Source organism: Schistocerca americana, chromosome 2 (genome assembly GCF_021461395.2).
Source record: "Schistocerca americana isolate TAMUIC-IGC-003095 chromosome 2, iqSchAmer2.1, whole genome shotgun sequence".
Classification (NCBI taxonomy): domain Eukaryota; kingdom Metazoa; phylum Arthropoda; class Insecta; order Orthoptera; family Acrididae; genus Schistocerca; species Schistocerca americana.
Window position 1 is genome coordinate 867,453,436 of NC_060120.1, and position 15,364 is coordinate 867,468,799.

Consider the following 15,364-nt stretch of genomic DNA (forward strand, 5'->3'; position numbering starts at 1 on the left):
TAAATAGCAGAAGACGATATCGCTTGGGAGTCGTCTTTCGTAAGGATTTTTTACGACAATGGGTGTAGTACGTAATGAGACACAATCAAAATGTCGTAGGATACAAAGAAATGGCGCACACGTCGAACCGATAATTGATTTATAGACGAGAAAACTACTGCTTTGTAAACTTCATTGCGAGAAGTACGAGGACGTGCCGAAAACTAATGCCTGCGAAATTTTTCTTGTGAAAAGTCTTAAAAGTTACTGAATAAAAGAAATGTTGTTAACATTCTCCATCTTTGTTCTTCGCGTCTACATATTTACAGCCCTCTGCTGCTAGAGGGCTCCGAAATGTAGCGTGTAACATGCCGGTGTATTACTTATGCACACTGAAGCGCCGAAGAATCTGGTTTAGGCATGCGTATTCAAATACAGAGACATGTAAATAGGTATAATGCGGCGTTGCGGTCAGCAATGACTATCTAAGACAATAAGTGTGTGGCACAGGTTTTAGATCGCTTACTGGTGCTACAATGGCAGTTTATCAAGGTTTAAGTGAGTTTGAACGTGGTATTAATAGGCGGCGCACGAGCGATGGGACACAGCATCTCCGAGGTAGCGATGAAGTGGGGATTTTTCCGTATGACCATTTCGCGAGTGTACCGTGAAGATCAGGAATCCGGTAAAAAATCAAATCTCCGACATCGCTACGGCCTGAAAAAGATCCCGCAAGAACGGGACCAACGGCGACTGAAGAGAATCGTCCAACGTGACAGAAGTGCGAGGCTTTCGCAAATTGCTGCAGATTTCAGTGCTGGGCCATCAACAAGTATCAGCGTGTGAACCATTCAACGAAACATCATCGATACTGGCTTCCGGAGCTGAAGGCTCACTCGTGTACCCTTGATGACTGCACGACACAAAGGTTTATGCCTCGCCTAGGCCCGTCAACACCGACATTGGACTGTTGATGACTGGAAACATGTTGCCTGGTTGGAAATTCTATCGAGCGGATGGACGTGTACGGGTATGGAGATAACCTCACGGATCCATGGACCCTGCATTTCAGCAGGGGACTGTTCAAGCTGGCGGTGGCTCTGTAATGGTGTGGAGCGTGTGCAGTTGGAGTGGTAGGGGACCCTTGATACGTCTACATACGACTCTGATAGGTGACACGTTCGTAAGCATCCTGTCTGATCACCTACATCCATTCATGTGCTTTCTGACTGACTTGGGCAATTACAGCAGGGCAACGCGACACCCCACACGTCCAGACTTGCTACAGAGTGGCTCTAAAAACACTCTTCTGAGTTTAAATAGTTCCGCTGGCCACTAAACTCCCCAGACATGAACATTACTAAGCATCATCCCATGTAGGCTTTCACGGCCGGTGTCTTCATCAGTAAACACTTCCGGGCTAAGTTGCCGTGGTCGATCTGTAGAACTTCTTCTCCCTGACGTTTCGTTCTCAACTACGGAGAACATCTTCCGAGGTGAGTCGACGACTGTCTGCTAGGAGCTGGGGCCGCCGCTTATATGAAGATCGTAGAGGGCGCCACCGCGCGTCACGTGGCGTCGATGTGTATCTCTGGCTATCGTCTGTTCTCTCGATTGCAGGCAATCGATTGTCACGTGATTGATGCAACGTCGACCGGCATATCTTGTCCAATTTTAATCCTTCTTCTTTACGATTAAAATTGTATTGATGTTTATGGATTTCAATTGCCTCTCTATGCATACGTGTATAATAATGCGACGTCCTCGCTAGCACGCTTGTCTCACCAAATTTTATTTCGTGGTCTCCATCCTTAAAAACATATTCCGCTACTGCCGATTTGTCGATATGTCCCAAGCGACAGTTTCTTTTGTGCTCCGTCAACCGTGTATTGATGCTTCTTTTTGTAGTTCCTATGTAAACCCTGTCACAACTACACGGAATTTTATATACCCCTGGGGTGGCTAGGGGGTGACGAGCATCTTTTATTGATCTTAGGCATTCACTAATTTTCTTAGTAGGTCTGAAAATAATCTCCACCTGAAACTTGGCTAATAATTTCCCAATGCGATCCGTGATGTTATGGATGAACGGAAGAATTACTTTTCCAGCTGATGGTTGTTGCTGTCTCCTATTTTTAGGCATTTTTCTACTTGGGTGAAGTGCTCGGTTAATCTCGTTTTTCGTATAACCATTTTTCGCAAAAGCCATTCGTAAATGATTTAGTTCTGCTTGTAAGTAGCCTGGTTCACAAATATTATTGGCCCTATCCACTAGTGTTTTTATGACCCCCCCCTCTTTTGCCTAGGGTGGTGGTTTGAGTTCTTATGGAGGTAGCGATCAGTATGTGTTCCCTTTCCTGTAGACCTTATGGCCTAAGGTCCCATCCACCCGTTTGATAACTGATACATCCAAAAAGTGCGGTGGCATCCTCTACGATCTTCATATAAGCGGCGGCCCCAGCTCCTAGCAGCCAGTCGTCGACTCACCTCGGAAGATATTCTCCGTAGTTGAGAACGAAACGTCAGGGAGAAGAAGTTCTACAGATCGACCACGGCAACTTAGCCCGGAAGTGTTTACTGATGATTACTAAGCATATCTGGGATGCTGTTCAGAAGAGATCTCCACCCTTCGGTCTCTTACAGATTTGTGGACAACCCTGTAAGATTCATGGTGGCAGTTCCTCCCAGCACTACTTCAGACATTAGTCGAGTCCATGCCACGTCGTGTTGCAGCACTTCTACGTGATCGCAGGGGCCCTACACGATATTAGGCAGGTGTACCAGTTTCTTTGGCTCTTCAGTGCATATTGATGCGTGAGAAACAGCGTTCTGTAATAGAGTTTCGAATTTGAGGAGTTCATCCACACATAGAGCACTCTCTCTTCAGCATGACGATGCCAGACTAACACGGGCGCTGCGTAACCTGCAATAGTCTGACTTCTTGAGTTTACTGTCATCGATCATCCTTGAGACGGTCCCGACATGGTGCCATCTGATTTTCACCAGTTTCCAACACCCGAAGAACACTTTCGAGGAGTTTACTCTGATAGTGATGAAGCAGTGCTATCAGAGGTGAGGTTGGGCGTCTGTCAACAACATGAAACATTGTACAGTGACGGTATCTACAAACTGGTCTCTCGTTGGGAGAAAGGAGTTCTTCTCCAAGGCGGCTGTGTTGAGATATAAATATGTAGATATGAAGACTAAAGATGTAAAATGTTAATAACAACTGTTTTATTTAGAAAGCTCTAAGAGTTTTCACAAAAACATTCGGAGATATTACTTTTCAGCACGTCCTCGCACAGTAGCGGTCAAAAGTACGATACATTGTAGTTCATCTACATCTACATTTATACTCCGCAAGCTACCCAACGGTGTGTGGCGGAGGGCATTTTACGTGCCACTGTCATTACCTCCCTTTCCTGTTCCAGTCGCTATGGTTCGCGCGAAGAACGACTGCCAGAAAGCCTCCGTGCGCGTTCGAAGCTCTCTAATTTTACATTCGTGAACTCCTCTGGAGGTATAAGTGGGGGGAAGCAATATATTCGATACCTCTTCCAGAAATGCACCCTCTCGAAACCTGGATAGCAAGCTACACCGCGATGCAAAGCGCCTCTCTTGCAGAATCTGCCACTCGAGTTTGCTAAACATCTCGGTAACGCTATCACGCTTACCAAATAACGCTGTGACGAAACGCGCCGCTCTTCTTTGGATCTTCTCTACCTCCTCTGTCAACCCTACCTGGTACGGATCCCACACTGGTGAGCAATACTCAAGTATAGGTCGAACGAGTGTTTTGTAAGCCACCTCCTTTGTTGACGTACTGTACGATGTTATGTTGTCAGTATTCCTATTTGCATAGAGGCACAATAGTACAGCACATAACTGTGTCACTCCATCAGGAGCCTCACGGCGCTGTGGTTATATAACTAGTACACAAGGATGGTCATACAGTAACAATGTAAATACATATTCCCTTAGTTCAAAAGTACTTTTTTATTTGCTTTGGTGGTACGGTATTTGTGCTGGCGTAGCCACAAGCGCCGGCACGGAGATGAAGAACGCAAGAGCAGAGAAGGCTGTGAGACGACTTCAGCCAATAGTTCTCTGACTAGGACCGCACCACGACACGAGCGACTTCTAGCCGAAGAGTATATAAGCGCCCCTCCTGCCAGCCTCGGCCGGACAGTAGAAGACGGACACAAGTAGACCCGGACTAGAAGAGAGCACCAGAAGAACTGTTATTTGTGATCCATGTCCGTTACTTGCATGGACATTGTATATAGTGAAGGGCACTGACTGTTTGCATGTCGCCATTCGCTTGCAACATGTTCTTGTAAACGAAAGTTATCTATTGTCACTCTACTTTATTGTAATAAAAACCACTAAAGTGATTTGTTTGAATTGTTGTTTAGCTATCCGAGAGAGCTGCATCCTGTAAGACACGAGTGGGCAGGACCCTGCAGTAACTATTGTTACTTAGGCATTCAGAATGTGTTTGTTTACTTCTAGAGACAACTAGAAGCATACCGCTACACAAAGAACGTGCTACTGGTGTGAGACAAGCTGCTTTGAGCGGTTTGAAGAAGGGAAAGTAACGGTCTAGCGTTGCTAGAGACTATGACAGAGTCGTCCGCAAAAACAGGAAGGAATAGTGGCCAATTAGACAAGGTCAGATCCTACGCGAAAAACAACAGGGAGAAAGGACAGAATGATTTGTAAGCAGTCAGCTGCCGATGCAAGAAAATGGGCTCGACAAATTAGGGATGGTCTGGAGCAACATCATGGACTGAGCCCGCATGTCTCCAACGTAAAACGTCGCCTACTAGTAGCTGGTTGAATTGCTAGACTACAATCACGTAAACCACTCATAAATTAAAAAAAAAAAAAACGAGAAGGCCAGGTTAGAGTTTTCAAAACAAACAACAAACTTGTAATGCTACAGATTAGTCCAAGGTTTTATGGAGTGTTGAAGATAAATTTAATGAGTTTTCTTCTGACGGTGTGGAGTTTATACGTCGACGAAAGGACAACAAAGAGTGTCAGGTACCGTCCATGAAGCACGGTTATGGCTGCGTCATAATGTGAGGACGTTTTTCTCGACGTGAGACTAGTTCTCTAGCCCAAACAGAAGGCACAATGGATCTTTTCCTGTACAATGATATTTTAGAAAAGAATATGGTTCCGCATAGGAGAAAGAATATGCTGCGTAATTCGATATTGCAGCATTGTAGTGATTCAAAACACACCTCCGGCCTTTCTTTTCCAGAGAAGAAAACGAAACTTTTGGACTGATCAAGCCAGAGCCCGGATTTAAACCCACTCGAACATCTCTGGGATGTATTAGACCGACGTGTTCATGGTAGAAATTACTCAGACAAGGACGAATTTGCTGAAGCCCTTTTGGATGATTAGTCAAAACTCCTACTTGACATATTACAGAAGTTTGTGAATTCAATGCCAAATTGATGTGCAGCTGTAATTAAAGCCAGTGAGTATGTAACGAATTACTGGTTTGTTCTTCAGATTCCAAAATATTTCTGTTTTAATCTTACGTACTTATCCTTAAATTAGTTTTGAGCCCGAGAAATTGTTATTTTTGTTTGAATGTAACATATCTTTGTTTAAACTAGATGTAATTATATACTAAATGGAGTATAATTACATACTTTTCAACTATCCATTGGCAATTTCTTCTATTACACACATTCTTATGTAATTAATACTTTCTACAAAACGCTTTTGAAGACTACTGCATATCCAGAAATCGTAAATGGCATAGCACTGTGGAGATAAAGGTGTGGAGCGGTGGATGTGACATAATTCTATTAAACTCTCCGCTCTTTCCACAAATCAAAGATTGGTTGTGACCACTCTATCTATTCCAGATCGATTGCTTCAGATGAAAACTGCTTATATCCTGAAATTCTACACAGTACACGTTGGTCCTGATGTGATATAACGGACGCTTTCGACCATTACGTAAATCTGCTTCAAATTATCCGACCCTTTCCGTACAGATTCCTTTACTTGTATTTATTTATCAGCTGTCTTCGTGTGGTTCAAGTTTTCATATTTGGTTTCTCATTTAGAAATTATTCCCAGCTTTACTAACATGTATTGGAAGTCAGAACAACCTCTTCATAAAAGTGACGAGATAGGGATTGTGAGGTTTAGCTTCCACAAACTGATCCTGCAAAGGCTGATCTAGATTGTCACATTTGATAAGATGAGCAATCAAGATATTTCAGTCGAAGCGACAGATCAGAGTATCTCGACTCTGATAACTCGTTTTGTGAAAAAAGTTTTAATTACTTAAGAATGACTTGTTATTTGGTTAAAATAAGTTTTAATGACCATTAATGAACTGAAACATCGATCAAGCTACATCGATAAATCTTGTAATAAAGTTTTCATGGCTGAGATCGTGCTCAGTACTGGTTATTCCTGACGGCTGGTTTGACCAGTTAAGACTGTCGTTTCCTGATCTTCAAACAAATCTGTTGTTATATGTCCTGTTCCATTATGACTGTATCTCACTTGTCGTGTTGACATTATAGTGGCTAGTATGTAGCACATTCCACAGAGGTTTGCTGGAAATAAAAACAAGTTTGTCACAAATAAAAGCAATACAGTTAAAAAGCACACCGTGTAACTAGGGATGGTCACACACATAACATTCCATTTACGCTTGCTAGGTGTTAAATTACATAACAGTGCACATTTATGCAAATATTTTATTTACATTTATATGACGGGTTTGAAATACATCATGGGTCCACATTGTTTGAAGTATACAGTTCAACTCAATACAGTTCAATTCAACAGCTGAACTATGTACTTCAAAGAGGGTGCATCCGTGACGCGTTTAACTCGTTATGTAAATTTAAAGTTGTACGAATGTGCACTGTCGCGTAATTAAACATCTAACAAGCATCAGTGGAATGCTATGTGTGTGGATATACCTACACTCCTGGAAATGGAAAAAAGAACACATTGACACCGGTGTGTCAGACCCACCATACTTGCTCCGGACACTGCGAGAGGGCTGTACAAGCAATGATCACACGCACGGCACAGCGGACACACCAGGAACCGCGGTGTTGGCCGTCGAATGGCGCTAGCTGCGCAGCATTTGTGCACCGCCGCCGTCAGTGTCAGCCAGTTTGCCGTGGCATACGGAGCTCCATCGCAGTCTTTAACACTGGTAGCATGCCGCGACAGCGTGGACGTGAACCGTATGTGCAGTTGACGGACTTTGAGCGAGGGCGTATAGTGGGCATGCGGGAGGCCGGGTGGACGTACCGCCGAATTGCTCAACACGTGGGGCGTGAGGTCTCCACAGTACATCGATGTTGTCGCCAGTGGTCGGCGGAAGGTGCACGTGCCCGTCGACCTGGGACCGGACCGCAGCGAAGCACGGATGCACGCCAAGACCGTAGGATCCTACGCAGTGCCGTAGGGGACAGCACCGCCACTTCCCAGCAAATTAGGGACACTGTTGCTCCTGGGGTATCGGCGAGGACCATTCGCAACCGTCTCCATGAAGCTGGGCTACGGTCCCGCACACCGTTAGGCCGTCTTCCGCTCACGCCCCAACATCGTGCAGCCTGCCTCCAGTGGTGTCGCGACAGGCGTGAATGGAGGGACGAATGGAGACGTGTCGTCTTCAGCGATGAGAGTCGCTTCTGCCTTGGTGCCAATGATGGTCGTATGCGTGTTTGGCGCCGTGCAGGTGAGCGCCACAATCAGGACTGCATACGACCGAGGCACACAGGGCCAACACCCGGCATCATGGTGTGGGGAGCGATCTCCTACACTGGCCGTACACCACTGGTGCTCATCGAGGGGACACTGAATAGTGCACGGTACATCCAAACCGTCATCGAACCCATCGTTCTACCATTCCTAGACCGGCAAGGGAACTTGCTGTTCCAACAGGACAATGCACGTCCGCATGTATCCCGTGCCACCCAACGTGCTCTAGAAGGTGTAAGTCAACTACCCTGGCCAGCAAGATCTCCGGATCTGTCCCCCATTGAGCATGTTTGGGACTGGATGAAGCGTCGTCTCACGCGGTCTGCACGTCCAGCACGAACGCTGGTCCAACTGAGGCGCCAGGTGGAAATGGCATGGCAAGCCGTTCCACAGGACTACATCCAGCATCTCTACGATCGTCTCCATGGGAGAATAGCAGCCTGCATTGCTGCGAAAGGTGGATATACACTGCACTAGTGCCGACATTGTGCATGCTCTGTTGCCTGTGTCTATGTGCCTGTGGTTCTGTCAGTGTGATCATGTGATGTATCTGACCCCAGGAATGTGTCAATAAAGTTTCCCCTTCCTGGGACAATGAGTTCACGGTGTTCTTATTTCAATTTCCAGGGGTGTAGTTAGACGATGTGCTCTTTAACTGTTTGTTTTTGTTCCTGACAAACCTGTTTCTCTTTCTGACAAACCCGTGTGGAATGTGCTAAATACTATCCACTATAATGTCGAGATGGTAGGTTTTATTCAGTCATGATGGAACAGAACGTAAACAACAAGAAATTTTTTGAATATCAGAAATAGATCATCACACATAAATAGTATTTAATACTCTCTTGGCCATTAAAAGTTACTTCACAGCAAATACAAGTCATGTCATTACACAGCTGATGTCTGACCACATTAGCAACTGCGAATATATTTCATATATGTTCTGTTGGACTTTTATTTTGGAATTTTTCTAGTGATTTTTGTGTGTGTATTGTTTCAGCCTTACCACTCCACCCTTGATTCAGTCAGTTTATTATAAACACGGTTTGCACGCGAACGAAACCGGAAATTTGTGAGGGACTCTAATGCCATTTGAATGCTCTGAATTATCGGTATCACTGTCCGTCAGCATAGCTTAAAATTACGTGAAACTTGATTTGAATCGTAAGATTCCTCGTAATTGTGACGTAGGACTTGTTTGACGCCATTACAATGACGTCACAAGCCAACAGAATACAAGAAGTGGCCTCAGCTAAAGGTGGTTGTGGTGACAGTCTTGGCACGCTACCGACGGCTGTTGCAAGCAGACGTTTTGATAGCTATAGATGTGCTTATCTTATCATGCTGTCGCTGTATTGTTTCTGCCTAGCGTGAAGGTGGAAACACCAAAGCGGTGAGAAATGGAGTGCATCTCGAAAACGTAGTTCTTTCTTCAGAAGCCACATAAACAAAGACTGCGCTTGAAACTTCCTGGCAGATTAAAACTGTGTGCCGGACCAAGACTCGAACTCGGGACCATTGCCTTACGCGGGCAAGTGCTCCACCAACTGAGGCACCCAAGCGCGACTCACGTCCCCTTCTCACAGCTTTACTTCTGCCAGTACCTCGTCTCCTATTTTCCAAACATTACAGAATCTCTCCTGCGAACCTTGCAGAGCTAGCACTCCTGAAAGAAAGGATATTGCGGAGACATGGCTTAGCCACAGCCTGGGGGATGTTTCCAGAATGAGATTTTCACTCTGCAGCGGAGTGTGCGCTGATATGAAACTTCCTGGCAGATTAAAACTGTGTGCCGGACCGAGACTCGAACTCGGGACCTTTGCCTAAAGACTGCGCTTTTTTAGATATTTATAGAGTTATTAAATAAACACCCCAGTAAACTATGAAGCTATGGGCCTTCAAATGTGAACAATAAACGACCATAAGGTAAGTATAGCCGAGGGAATTCTGGGTTTTGGAATCTACATTACTAGGAGGAATTCGCATTAATACGTTTCAAAAGAACTACCGGTACAGTAGCTCTCACGAGCCAGCGACTGACCTCCGGAGGCAGCTGCGGTGAGCAGCGCGAGGAGCAGCAGCAGCAGCGTCGGCGCCAACATTGATGCGTGTGGAAGCTCTCTGCTCGGCGGACCGCGCTGCACTGACCGCGACCGGCCACGGCCGCGCAGCTGCCAACCTGTTGCGTGGGACGGGGAGCCAGAACAGGTTCCGCTCTCTCGGACCCCGCCGCCTGCACATTGGACGAGGTTGCAGCTCCTGGAAGTAAACGAGTGCCAACCTGCAGACAAGTGCGGAGGTCGTCGGCAGTACGCATCGCTGTTCTTCTGTAGCTACAGGGCGCGTAACAAATCGACGACGACAAATATCGAGGATTTGTAGAGGACGTCTTGAGGAACAAAGTGGAGAAGGGAAGCCATGTTCGGAAAAGTCATCCAATGGCGCTACATGGTGTGGGGTTACATATACCAACGGGTACCATCAGGCCAACCCTAGTACATCTACAGTTCAGTCACCTTAATGTGACCACTAGTCAAAAGCCTGAATAATCAGGACACAGGGCTAGAGTCAACGAGGTTCTGGAAGGGGATGTAGAGCCATGCCGACTTAATGTGACCAGTTGTGCCAGGTTCCTCGGTTGAGGATCGGTGGTGCAAACAGCCCGACCGAGGTGGGCTCACAGATTCTCGATTGAGTTTAAATCCAGAGAGTTTGGCAGCCAGGTGAATGTAGTAAACTCACCCTGGTGCTCTCCAAACCACGCACGTACACTGCGAGCTGTGTGACACGTTGCATTGTCCTGCTGATAGATGGCATCGTGCTGAGGAGAAACAAACTTCATGTAGGGGTGCTTATGATCCCGAAGGATTTGCCTTCCAGAATGATGAAATGGCACAGTGAATGCCACGAAAACATTCCTCAGACCATAACGCTTCATCCTCCGACCTGGACCCCTCCTACGATTATTACAGGGTGTTCACTTTAAGGAGTTTGACGCCATACATGCAAACGGTCATCTGTCCAATGGAGCATATAACGTGATTCAACTGAAAAGTCTACATGTCGCCTCTCAGTGAACATTCAGTCGCAGTATTAGCCCACAAATTCCAACGTTTGTTCCCAATGAACAGCAGTGAGCGTGGGTGCATGAACCAGGTACCTGGTGCAGCGGCCCACCAATGTGTGCTGAACGGTAGTTCGGGAGACACTGTAGGCAGTCTCTTGGTTCATATAGGCTGTCGGCAGTTGCACGTCTGTTCTCTAGTACACATCTCCAGAGACAGCTATGTCTCGTTGTGCAACACAGTTGCTCGGTGATGTTTTGGATATGGCCAATTTGCCATGCTTGGTGTACTTTAACCATCACGGGACTGGAATAGTTTAAAAGCTCAGTCGTTTTAGAAATGATTCCACTCTTGACCCGAAAGCCAATGATTAAGCCCTTCTGGACGTCAAAAAAAATAGCTCATTTCAGTATTGCGACAACGGCTGCACTGTTTTTGGTGACTCCGCCCCTCTCCCCCCCTCCCCCCCAACGCACCTTATATCCCCTTCACTGCTAGTGCTACCACTTGCTGTCTGTAAGTGGCTATTGCCGGCCGGAGTGGCGGGCGGTTCTAGGCGCTACGGTCGCAGGTTCGAATCCTGCCTCGAGCATGGATGTGTGTGATGTCCTTAGGTTAGTTAGGTTGAAGTAGTTCTAAGTTCTAGGGGACTGATGACCTCAGCAGTTAAGTCCATTAGTGCTCAGAGTCATTTGAACCATTTTTTTTGAGTGGCTATTGCGCACTGGCGTCGATTATAGATGGTGGTCAATTAATGTGTCTGGACCATGTGCGTATTGTCACACTACCGTTCGGGGAAAAACCGCATAATTACGAACATAAATTTTCATTTTTTTCTTCCTTTTCTGTTCTTTCCGTATTAGGCCAATTATGGTCTGTTGCTGTCCCCTTCTTTTTCGCTGTCTGGAGGATCTCTTTTCCCTCTTGGTTTAAAGTTCTTCATCTGATAATGTGGTAGTCTCTATGGATCCATTCTTTGTACATACTCATTCCATTTCTTTTTGTTTTCCTTCATATCTTCTTTCACACATATTATTTTCTACTCCTTTCGAATATCTGCATTTCGTATATTATGTATTCTGTTCCATCCGGTCACTGCTCTAAGAAATCTCATTTCTACTCCTTGTATTTGTCTGTTATTCAATAATCACCGTGCACTCCCATATAAGAGGATCGGTAATGCGACTGTTGTACAAAATTTCAGTCGTGTTTATTTACGTGTTTTATGCTCTAAAGTTCTATTAATTTTCCAGGATAGTTAAAATATTTTATTATATGTTCAATTTTTTTTCACATTACTTCCTGTCCTAGTTCTCAGTGAACATTTTACACAGAATGTAATCGAATGGTAACAGAGATTATGAAAGTATATTTAGCTTTCGTGTAACTAAATGTTTGCCTCTGTTTTTGCAGATTTTAACCCGACAACTTTTTCCGTCCATGTTCTTCTGTTTATTGCTTCTCTCTCATGAAAAAAGATGAGTACAGCACATTTATACTCTTCCAAGAACAGCTCACTTGACGCTATTTACACTCTAATTACGGTTCGACTGAGATTGGTACGTAAATGAAATTGACTCGCATGGCTTATAGTCAGACTAAAATGTTAGAGCGAGCCATGACAAGCGGGGCTCCTGGCTTATTTATGTTGTACAATAATTGACATGTTTTTCACGCATTGTTAGTTCTTAAACATGATTAAACTTACAAATAAAATCATACACTTACATATGTTCAAGTATTGAAAAATGTTGTACAATAAATGGAAACTGTTTTTATGTTACAAAGAGTTAACAATTCGTTTCAAAAGACATTCACTTCATTTTTAATTACAAGATCGACAGTGAATCTTTAATTTTGATGTAGTAATTAACAATATTTATCTATTATTTCTAATATAAACAATTTGGAAAAACGATTTCAAGGGCTGATGTCATGCCGAATTTTCTGGAATTTTCTGTGAAACTAGACTTGCGCAAGATAGTGGTACTGTGAAAGCTGAAAAAAACTGTTTGAAGATCCATATCCAAGTGGCGTCTGTTCTCCAAGGAGCGGTCAACCAGAGGCCTCTTTTATCCACGTTAGGGGTAGCGTTGAAAATCAGATCGCCAATCCGTTCTGAAGTAAGCGTGGGCGATTATACATCTCACCTTTGAGTGAATTGAATCATGATATGTGACAGTAATGTAAAATGTTCCGGAGTTAAATTAAACCCGCATTCGGACTTCCGGGTGGGAGCTGCTTTAGAGTGTCACAAAATCCCAAGTCTGCAAAGACAGAGAAGCAATGCTTTCACATATGCACATATAATTATCGTTCACTAGTAGGAGACGATATATTGATAGGAATAGAGGAAGAATTAGAAAAAAATAACTGTAGCATTATTAAATTAGTGAAGTACGTCGTAAAGGTGAAAACTGACTTCTTCTGAATTCGGAAAATTTCTCCTATTACTGTGGTGAACCAGATGGAAAACTAAAAGGAGTCGGATTTTACTTAAAAAAACATAGTAGACAAGACAGCAGTATTAGAAGGAACTTTAAATAGAAGTGTACATTGAACTTCATAATATCAGAAGGGTACAAAAGTCAAATAGTTCAGGCACATGCATTTATTTCTAGTCACTCGACTGTAGGATTGGCGACTTTAGTGTCAAATTTGGAACGTGCAAGGAAGGTGATTCAGCTAGTAGCAAACATGGAATAGATTAAAGAAATGACAAAAGTGAGAGACTGGTTTAATTTTATGATTGCATGGAAACACCTATTATGAATACGTTCTTCAAGAAGCATCCTAGTCGCGAATGCACTTGGAGGGGTTCTAACTTTAAAATTAAAAATTAGATATAATTCATTCTTGCCAATAGGCGTCAAAATGTTAAAGATGTCTCTGTGCTGAACAGGTTCAATGCAAACAGTGATCATCGATTAATAAGAGCGAGACTTGAACTGAACACAAAAGATGAAAAACTGAAACAAATTAAAGGAAAATGAAAAATTTTTAATTTCAAATATCTCGAAGAACGGAAAGAGGAACGTCAAGAAAGAATTAAGAGAAAATTAAAAGAATGTGAAGCAGAAACAGTAACAAATACACAGATTACAACAGCCGAAGAACGGATGGCTTGTGTAAATTTCAAAAATGAACGAAATACGCTGACAAATGAAACGATAAGTTTGTTGTACAGGAGAGGAAAAATGAAAGTAGAAACAGAAAAAGATAAGATAGAATATACAGAACTGTTCAAGGGTCTGAAAAACAGTATGAAAGATTGGCATCAATAAGCATGAAGGAGATAAGCTAAATGCCAGTCTTGAAAATAAATCTGTGGATAGACAGGTGAAAACTTATTGGAAAGAATCAGCTAATAGCGTTAGGCACAGACCAAGGCCGAATTACGGATAAGAAAGAAACACTCGAATACACTGAGAATCTTTATAGTGACCTGCACACTAAAGTCTTAATCGTGGACGACTTGGATGTCTCTGTTCCCCTAATCCCAGAAATACTCCCCTCAGAAGTCAAACTAGCTGTAGAGAAAATGAAAAAAGGAACCACTTCAGGTAGTGATGATCTCTCAGTCGATATTTTAGGGCTGATAGATGACAAATCTGTAAAGCATCTGGTAAAATATTTTCAAATTGTTCGCACAGCGGAAAATTACCAGGAGATTGGAATAAAATCAAAATAATCCTAATACATAAGAAAGGTGGTACTAAAGAAATAAGAAGAGTGGTCCTATAGGCCTCCTGTCCTACTGTTTTTACTAGAATTTTTACTACCAGATTGAGCACTACACTAGAACTGGCGCACCCCATCTAGCAATCTGAGTTCCGTGCAGTGTTTAGTACAATCGATCATATCCTCACTCACGTGAAACAATTAGTAGAACAAATGAGTACCATCTGCCTCTTTGCCTTGGCTTCATAAATTTTGAAAAGGCATTCGACTCGATCAGTCATCCATTTGTGTTTGAGGCTCTAACAGAGCAAGGAATAGAACAGGCCTATATTAAAGTTTGATACGACATATACTAAAGCTCCACAGCATTTGTGATTGAAGTTGAAGAAAACAATAAATTTCCCATCGAAAAGGGCGTAAAATAAGGTGACTCTATATCTCCAAAACTATTTTCAGCAGTTCTCGAAAGAGCGATGTCTAAATTAGATTGGAAAACAGAGGGAATCGAAATTCTGGAAAAGAGACTAAGTAGCCTGAGGCTCGCTGATGATATTGTACTATTTACTAATAGTATAGAACAAGTTCGAATACTGGATAGTTAACTTGCGTCAGTTTTCTCTAAAGTCGGCCTGGAAATGAACTATGATAAAACTAACATCATGATGAATGAATGGACACTGGAGGGAAAATATCTGTTGGGAGTACGCAACTTCAGTGGGTCACAGAATATATCTGTCTGGGTCAACTGATAAATAGGTAAGGAGAACGAAAACCAGAAATATCTCGACGTATTTAATTAGGATGGCAAACCCCTCGGTTTTGAAGTCCGTGATGACGGCTGAGCTGAAGGAAAACGTTTTTGACCAATGTATACTGCCAGT

The 15,364-nt window shown here is 43.6% G+C and overlaps 1 protein-coding gene across 1 annotated transcript in view; it reads right to left on the bottom strand.

The window, feature by feature from the left end:
* The window catches only part of LOC124595717, a 204,880-nt gene extending 194,990 nt beyond the window's left edge, over nucleotides 1-9,890 (bottom strand). Inside the window, exon 1 of the mRNA XM_047134584.1 lies at nucleotides 9,779-9,890. Within this exon, the coding sequence (XP_046990540.1) occupies nucleotides 9,779-9,839 (61 nt within the window). The 5' untranslated portion in view covers nucleotides 9,840-9,890. The remainder of the gene's footprint in view (nucleotides 1-9,778) is intronic.
* Nucleotides 9,891-15,364: the final 5,474 nt, after the last annotated feature.